This window comes from Cebus imitator, unplaced genomic scaffold (genome assembly GCF_001604975.1).
Source record: "Cebus imitator isolate Cc_AM_T3 unplaced genomic scaffold, Cebus_imitator-1.0 Scaffold16, whole genome shotgun sequence".
NCBI classification, from domain to species: domain Eukaryota; kingdom Metazoa; phylum Chordata; class Mammalia; order Primates; family Cebidae; genus Cebus; species Cebus imitator.
This window is the reverse complement of record NW_016107331.1, coordinates 364,435-373,463: the sequence shown is the minus strand read 5'-3', so window position 1 is coordinate 373,463 and position 9,029 is coordinate 364,435. Positions and strand designations below refer to the sequence as shown.

Sequence of the window (9,029 nt, the reverse complement as noted above, 5' to 3'; positions counted from 1 at the left end):
TCAGTTTCCAGAACTGACTGATGTCTTAAACTTGTCTGTGGGAATTGGTAACAAGCAGATGCCTGATGTCACTCTGGAAATTTTGATGTGGTGGATCTGGGGTGGGACCCAAGGATCTTTGGTTAAACTAATTGCACAGGTGATTTAGGCACAGCCAGTTTGGGGAACCACTGGGCCAAAGGATAGATTGTATAAATTAGAACTTTCAACCCTGGCTGTGCATTATAATCACCTAGGAAGTCTTAAAAATGCTCAGCCTCACCCCAGAGCCATTAAATCAGAATCTCAGAATATTCAGGCATCAGCATTTTTAAAAGCTCTTTGGGGAATTCTACTCATAACAGAGCCACTGTTATAAAACACTATTGATTAATGCCAATATCAGTATACAAATTATTTTCATAAAACTAACTGGCAATATTCTGTTGAACAGAATTTTTTTTAGGTGAATATGATTCTTTTGTGTGATTTCAATTATCTAAAAAAGCATATTTCTAATCTAAATCCATTTTCTATATTTTAATACATTATAGATCTAAATTTCTGATTTTGCGTCATGCTGTATCAAAATTTGAATTGGGATGGAAGCAAACGAGGATGATATTTACAATTTAGAAATTTACATTTAAAATTACACTAAAAGGAGAAAGCATTAGGCTCAAACCAGAAGGAAAGACCTTAAGTCTTGCTATGAGGCAAAAGGGAGAATGTGTCAGATCTGTCAGAGAATTTCAATATCAGATGCTCCAAAAGATAAACATAAATCTGATGTTACATGCTTTTATAGACAACATGTTCTAATTTCTTGTTGAGGGTTTTGCTTTTGAAAAGAATGAAGAATTCTCTTAGACGAAGTGTTAAAAACAACAACAAAACAAAACAAAATCAAAAGAGGGAGATTCATTTAGGTTAGCTGAGCAGAAAGAGAAGATAAATGCAGGACTATCTTTTCAAGAGAAAATGATAGAACAGTCCATTAAGATTACATAAATCATAAAATGGCTCAAGGCAGATATGAATGATTCTTTCAAATATTCATATTTAACCAATGCATCTAAGTATCTACAAAATGTTCTATATGCAGTGATGGGAAAGACGGCCTAGATTAGGCTGACAATGCAGAATACATCTTGAGGAAGCAGTTAAAAATCTACATTATGATCATTGTTATTTAACTAAAGCACATGCAGTTTTCTTTCAAAGCTGTCATTTAGCTTTTAAAAGCACTGTGTCTAAAAGTGAAAACACTGTAGCCCACTAAATGTATTTTTTTAATTGGCAGCTCATTTTCTATAAGGCAGCAAAATATTAAAAAGCAGGCATCCAGTCATGCTATTTGCCATTATATTATGCCATGTTTTATATACCTTTCATTGATTTCCTCAAACGACTTAGGGAGAAAGAGAGAGGAAGGAGGAGAAGGAGAGAGAGAGAGAGAAAAAGAGAGAGAGAGAGAGAAAGAGAGAGAGAGAGAGAGCTAATTAACAACAGAAAGAAACACCAACCAGGAGCATTAAGATTATCCACGTTTGAAAATCATAACCCCTCAGCTTCCCTGAGGTCACTTTTCTTTGGTGGCCTCAGCCTGGGCAGCAAAGACATAAGTGCTCAGAAGGCGGGGTCGTGGGGGAGTGGGATGGGCAGTGTCAGGGCAGGGATGGAGGGTGCTTTCGTTTGCAGTTGGCCCCGTCTCTATGATCAGCGACTGGCAATGAGTCATTTATGCTCTGCTTCTCTCCATTCATCAACCAATGGCTTAGCTTCCAGAACAGAATTCTCTAAAGCAGGAAAAATGACGGGATAGATATCAAAAATGTAATCAGTATTTATCTGAGTGATATTTTCTGGGTGCTTTTCTATATTTTCCAATTTTTAAAAAAATGGGTAATGTTATAAGTAGGAAAAATGCCTTCTTTTTTTTCTTTTTCAATTTGTTCTTCTAAAAAGAAGTAAATTATTCTTATTCTCATCAAACAAAGATAAGCTTCTCAGGGAATAAAAAGCACTTTATTAATGTTATGCTTCACAAGAAGTGCCCAATTTATGAATAAGAAGCTTTGTCTTAATTACACACAAAACAATGTAATGAGTTTAGTTCTCTTTAAGGATGGCCATGTCCACTTCACTCAAATTTGCCCTGGCAAAAGGTGTCCCCAGAGGCAAATCAAAAGGCTAACATTATCCCATTTTGCCTTGCTGTATCTCCAACATTTGGGTGGGAAGATGGGGAACTTTGAAAGGGAGGTTCCTGGTCATCCTAAGAGCGGTACTTCCCCCGCCCCCAACATCTCCACTATTTCTGCTGAATCCTGGCTCCATTGAGAGCCAGCATCTCACAGAATATTCTGGGGATTGACGGGAGCACAGAGTTGTCTCTGCTGGCGCAATTTGAAGCACCCAAGGGAATTTCCATGTTTACAAATTACTTGCTTGAATTAAGGAATCCTGCCCCCAGGAATCCCCTTGTAAAAGCAGCAACATGTTTATTACCTGAGAGGATACCCCATTATGCCATCCTTTTGCACACCCAAATATTACTCTCTGGTCAGGCTCAGAGGGGGCGTGGTCCACATGAGTGGTCACTTCAGCTTAGGGAGTGGAGGGGACAGCCCTGGGAGCTAGCCAGAGGACGTGAGCTGGCCCTCAGAGGGAAAGCATAGCAGGAACAAGACTGCTTTCCCTCCCTCTTAGATGGTGACCAATCCAGTAGGACACAATGGAATGATGATGCTATGAGCTGTCTCCATGTATCTTTCAGCTGGATCTGGGCAGGGAGGCTTTTAGGGTTTGCTAGGCCTTTTCTATAGGCATCAGCCGTGCCCAAATAATGTTTAAATGCCAGAATTATATAAATCCCACACAGAGATATAAATAATCTTAAGGAATAGTGAGAGATGAAGCTTTAAAAGTAGATGTGCCAGAGTGGGCGCAAGGTGTTTGAGCCCGTTTTACTTGGCACTTACTGTCAGGAAGACGGCCTCGTCGAGCTCCTCTGCTTCTCTCACGATAGTCTCCAGGGTGTCCTTGGCAGTGTCCATGCTCTGAAGAAAGTGGACCATCTGCTCATGCAGGAATTCCATCTTCTTCTTCTTCACTTCCTCAAAGCTCTGGGCTTTCTCATCATACTGTGCTAAAACCTTCTTCATCATTTCCTCATTCTGTTCTTCTAGCCTTTTCTCATTTTTACTACAGTTTTCCTGAAAACAAGCAAAAAAAAATCCTTTTCTGAATGAAATAAGAAATGCATGCTTCTTCTTTTTTTGTTTTTGTTTTTTTGTTTTAAACACCAGCCTTTTAAAGAACTGACCTCTGGCATCCTGATCAGAAAATCAGACATCACATGCACAGTTCCAATTTCTAACCTACCAATCCCTTTCACACAATTAACTTTGCAATAAAGCAATAGAATTTACTATAAGTGTCATCAAAAAGGTTTTAGCTACCATAATACAAATGTGTGTGTGTGTGTGTGTGTGTGTGTATGTGTCTGTGTGTGTGTTTGTATGGAAGTCTTGCCCACCTGCACTCACACATGATGAAACTTTTTTGAAAATGGCATCACAGTGGGTGAGGATCCCTGGCCTTCAGAGAGTGGAGAGGCATCGCTCCATTAAAATCACAGCGCAAGGCAGAAAGCAGCCCACATATGGAACAGGGGGCTACCTCCCCAAATGTTCTACAGTGAGGTGGCAGGTTATCCCACAGGGGGAGAAATTTCATTGCCTGTCCAGACACACCCAGATGCCTGGCTGTCCTCGCTAGTAGGGCTAGTAATAAGATGATCCCATAATTTACTCTCTACAAAGGACACCTGGGGAAGGGGACACCAGAAATATCTAGCGAGTATTAGTTGACCTACAATTGGAATTAAGCAGACCTCTCACAAGCGAACTGGGATGTGGAGTGGCCCCAGTAGTAGGGGAACTGTGCAGCAGCCTCTGTAGTGGCCTCAGGCCCTCTGCCAGTCCTGATTGACTGGTGAGGGTACTGGGCCATTTCTGTATAAGGATGGAGCATTGCTAGCCCCTCTCTTCCCCACAGAAGGGACAGGAGCCAGCAGCTAGGAGAGCATGAACTCATCAGAAATAGTCGTGCTATGAGAGGCACTCACTGGCCCTGGGAATGGGATACTGGACAGTGACTCAGAGTATTTCTGCAGAGTTAACCCAGTAAGCAGCATGAAAACAGAGGAATGGACTTTAAGACTTGGTTTCTTATCTATAAAATGGAAACAATAATAATAACACCCTCTCTCGTATTATTGTGAGGATTCAATTAGGTAAAGCATGTAAAGCATTTGCCTTATTATAGTAAGTGCGTAATAAATGCATGTCTGTTGTTAAGGGCAAATCTTTTATCCACAGACAGAAAGGAGTCTCACTGATTATGCACAGAGAGAAGACTTTAGGCATCCTTGCTTTGAATGGAACTGAACCAACAACAGCAAACAACACATGCACCCAAAAACCCCAAGTCAGATCCCTCTACCTCAGAATCATTTATTTCTGATACTGTGAACAAGCCAAGTTAAAGTAAAATGGGTGTGTTCACTTACCTCAATGGTATTAAAAAAGGATTCTATCTCACTAACAAAGGCTTCAATCCTCAAGGACTTTTCTTGTAAATTTTCTAGAAAGTCTGCTAATTGAACCTGAAGAAAAGAATTAAGATACCCTTAGTATATGACATTTAGGAAAAGAACTTCAGCCAGTGGGCTCCAATTTCCTTATAAATTTAGTATGTTTGGTAGAGATTTGCCATACTATATCCACTTAAATATAGTTAACAAATCAACCCTTAAATTTTCTTTGCTGCCTCATCTGACTATAGATAATTCTGTATGATAAACAATTAGGAGGTTTTGAGTGAAAACCTCAAAGCAACTATACAAAGACAGTATATCTTCTTAAGTGAAAGAAAGGACTTTCTTGGTCAACTGATGAGCTCAAAACATACTTGTTTTAATGAACTATGGGTGCGAATGCTTTCTCTTTAGTAAGGCCTTGGTTTTTATATGTTCTGAGAGAGGAGTCTTTTTGCTAAACTGGTCCAAAATACCTGAGTAGTTTCTTCACATTTACACCAAATGTGAAGAAGGCTGAAGAAGGTGATCAGAGTGCCACAAGGCCTGAAGTCTAGCATACCAACTGAGAGAAGCTGTTTACTAAAGGGACCTAAAGTTCTAATGACCCTCAAAGGGTTAACATATCAAGGGGTGATAGCCAACTAGAAAATGTATGGGGTGGCAGGGTAGCATGGTATCTACTTTAGCCATAGTTATAAACCTAGCAACAGTCAATCTTGCTAAACTTAAAAAGATAACAAAGCAGAAAAAACAGCAGAGCTTCAGCTGTCTGATTCACAAGCACAGACTGATGAAGACACTACATTGACGGAGGCCTCTTCAGGATCTGGTCTCTCCTTCCCTCTACGGCCCTTACCTCTTCTCCACAGCCCCAGGCTCCAAACACACAAGCTGAATTTTGTCCTTGCACTCTTTGTCATCTGTGTGCCTTCGTATGTTATTCCTTGGTTCTAGAATGTTGTCCCAGCCCTTGACTGCTAGAAGAGCTCTATCTCATTTAAGACTCACCCAAGCTTCACCTTTTAGAGACACCTTTCCTAACATTCCCCTTCCCACCCCACCATTTCACTCCCAAAATGTTAGCTTCTCAGCACATTGTGCTTTCACAACCTTGTATCGATTTGGTCCTTTTTTTTCCACTCTCAATGATTAGCACAGTTCCTGACGCAGAATGGGAGAAAAATAAACATTGAGAATGCAGGAAGGGAGTTAGTAAATAAAGAAACTAGATAACATATAAAAGACAAGCATATGATGGGGATGGACTAGGGAGGAGACACAAGGACCTGGGTGATCCATACCTGCAGCCCTCGGCTCCTGGAACAGGCACAAATGCCTATCCTTAAGATGCTAGAGAACTCTCAAGCTACAATGTTTTTAATTGATTTTTATTTTTAAAAAGTTGCCAGCTGACCAGCTGCAGTGGCTACTACCTGAAATCCCAGCACTTTGGGAGGCCAACGTGGGAAGATTGCTGGTGGCCAGGACTTAGAGATCAGACTGGGGAACATAGTGAGACCTCGTCTCCACTAAAAATTTTTTTTTTTTTTGAGACAGAGTTTCGCTCTCGTTACCCAGGCTGGAGTGCAATGGGGCGATCTCGGCTCACCGCAACCTCTGTCTCCTGGGTTCAGGCAATTCTCCTGCCTCAACCTCCTGAGTAGCTGGGATTACAGGCACGCGCCACCATGCCCAGCTGATTTTTTGTAATTTTAGTAGAGACGGGGTTTCACCATGTTGACCAGGATGGTCTCGATCTCTTGACCTCATGATCCACCCACCTCGGCCTCCCAAAGTGCTGGGATTACAGGCTTGAGCCACCGCGCCCAGCCCTCCACTAAAAATTTTAAAAGTAGCTGGGTGAGCCGGGTGCGGTGGCTCACGCCTGTAATCCCAGCACTTTGGGAGGCCGAGGCGAGTGGATCACGAGGTCAAGAGATCGAGACCATCCTGGTCAACATGGTGAAACCCCGTTTCTACTAAAATTACAAAAAATCAGCTGGGCATGGTGGCGCGTGCCTGTAATCCCAGCTACTCAGGAGGCTGAAGCAGGAGAATTGCCTGAACCCAGGAGGCAGAGGCTGCGGTGAGCCGAGATCACGCCATTGCACTCCAGCCTGGGTAACGAGAGTGAAACTCCGTCTCAAAAAAAAAATAAATAAATAAATTAAATAAAATAAAATAAAATAAAAGTAGCTGGGTGTGATGGCACGCGTCTGTAGTCCCAGGTACTCAGGAGGTGGAGGTGAGAGGATTGCTTGAGCCCAGGAGGCTTCAGTGAGCTGTGATGATCATGCCGCTGCACTTCAGCCTGGGCAACAGAGTGAAACCCTGTCAACGACGAAAGAAAAAAGAAAGGAGAAGGGAGAAGGAGAAGGGGAAGAGAAAGAGAAAGAAGAAGAAGAGGAGGAGAAAGAAGGGGAGGAGGAGGAGGAGGAGGAGGAGGAGAGGAGAAGGAGGAATTGCCAATCAACCAATTCTTATTAATCTTCATGGCTGACTTAATGAAATGAAGCTAGCTCCTCGATTTTAGTCAACTGGGTTTCTACCTTCTCCTTCTCATACCGTTTAGAGAAGATCAAGAATAAAAAAAAAAATTTAAAAATGATTTTAAGGCAAGAGTTTTAAATTGATAATACTTAGATGATTATTTTTTAATATCTAAAACTCATGGAGATAAACAAAACATATTAAGAAGGCCAAAAAATTTCAGTCTTTTTTCTGCAGGCAGTGCTCAGTAGGTGTGAGTTAAAACAGTGTTGCTATAGAATGGGGCCTACTTCCACTGGCACTAATGCATCTGATATCTGAGATTTCGCAAAAGAAGTTGGCCTACTTCCTAACCTCAAACTTTAACAAGTAAAGTTTCCACAACATTCTACTCTGAAGAACAAAAACCAATATCAGACAAGTTGAAAAAGATCAATTCTGGGGGGAAAAATGCCAAGACTGTAATATGTTACCCTATTGAATCAAAATGAGTCTAATAATTATTTAACAAGGACCTAATTGAATTATCATATTGAAAATAATTACTATTAGCAAGGTACTGAGCCAAGCAATATGCATATACAGTCAAGAACATGAGCTCTGGCATCAGACAGATCTGGGTACCAACCCCACTTCCACCTTTCATGACCTTGGGTAAATCACTTAAACCCTCTGAGATGATTTTATTATCTGCAGGCTGATGGCAGTAACAGGTCTGTTAAAAGGATTAAAAGAAATCCTGTATATAAAGAACTTAAGATTGGGCATGGTGACTCACACCTGTATTCCCAGCACTTTGGAAGGCCAAGGCGGGAGGATCGCTAGAGCCCAGGAGTTCTAGACCAGCCTGGGCAGCATAGGGAGACCCTATCTCTACAAAAAAGAAAAATTAAAAATTAGCCCAATGAGGCAGTGCATGCCTACAGTCCCGGCTACTTGGGACTTGGGAGGCTGAGGTAGAGGGATCATTTGAGCCTGGGAGGTCAAGGCTGCAGTGAGCTGTGATTATGCCACCACACTCCAGCCCAGGTGACAGAGCAAGACCCTGTCTCTAAAAAACAAGAACAAAAACAAAAAATAGGGCCTGACAGAGTAAGTGCTTAATCGTTATTGTTATTTAGTAATTTTAAGATAATTCCAGCTGCCCTATGGAGAATGTATTAAAAAAGAGGTAAGAATGGTGAGACCAGTAGGAGGGCTATTAAAAGGTAGAGGGGAGTCTCAAAGACTAAATTCCAATAGTATCTCAGGGAAGTGGAGTATTTATAGTCACTCACAGGAGGATACGTGTTGGGACTAACTTAACCAGAAAATTGGGATCCAACAGACATAGCCAGAAAAAATGCGAAAAAAATCTGCTTCTAACGTAAATTTTATAAATTAAAGTGAAATACAGAGAAAGTAAAAATGTAAACTGTCTTAATGTATTGAGTACATATAACTTGCAATGAAATTTCTCAATGTAATATAAATGTGTCTTTTTAAAGGATGAAATTGTAGATAACAGAAAGGAAATTGTTTTTTGCAGTGTCTTGCTCAAAGGTAATTTTTAAATTTCAAATTATTTGGCATTTTGGGTCATGTTAAGGGCTATTGCCATAAAATGCCAAGCTCCTGAAGGGCAGTGACCCTGTGTTGTTTATCTTGCTAGCTCCCAATCCTAGAAATATGTGTGGCACACAGCGTATTCACAGTCATCTTCAATATCAGCAGAGGACTGGTTTCAGGGTGCCAGCGGATACCAAAATACCTAGATGCTCAAGTCTCTGATATAAAATGGCATAGGATTTGCATATAACCTGCATACATCCTCTCCTATACTTTAAATCATCTCTAGATTACTTATAATACCTGATACAGTGTAAATGCTATGTAAATAGTTACACTGTATTGTTTTTTATTTGTATTATTTTTATTGCTCTGTTATTTTTATTATTTATCTTTTATTTTATTT

The 9,029-nt window shown here is 40.8% G+C and overlaps 1 protein-coding gene across 2 annotated transcripts in view; it reads right to left on the bottom strand.

Annotated features, from left to right (window-relative positions):
- Positions 1-9,029, bottom strand: part of CMYA5 (cardiomyopathy associated 5) — a 101,382-nt gene that overhangs the window by 44,814 nt on the left and 47,539 nt on the right. Inside the window, exons 3-5 of one of the 2 annotated variants that reach the window (XM_017507351.2) lie at positions 4,556-4,651; positions 2,964-3,197; positions 1,368-1,390 (exon numbers count right to left, since the gene is read on the bottom strand). In XM_017507351.2, coding sequence (XP_017362840.1) covers positions 1,368-1,390; positions 2,964-3,197; positions 4,556-4,651 — 353 coding nt within the window. The remainder of the gene's footprint in view (positions 1-1,367; positions 1,391-2,963; positions 3,198-4,555; positions 4,652-9,029) is intronic. The other variant, XR_001818705.2, reaches the window with a different exon arrangement.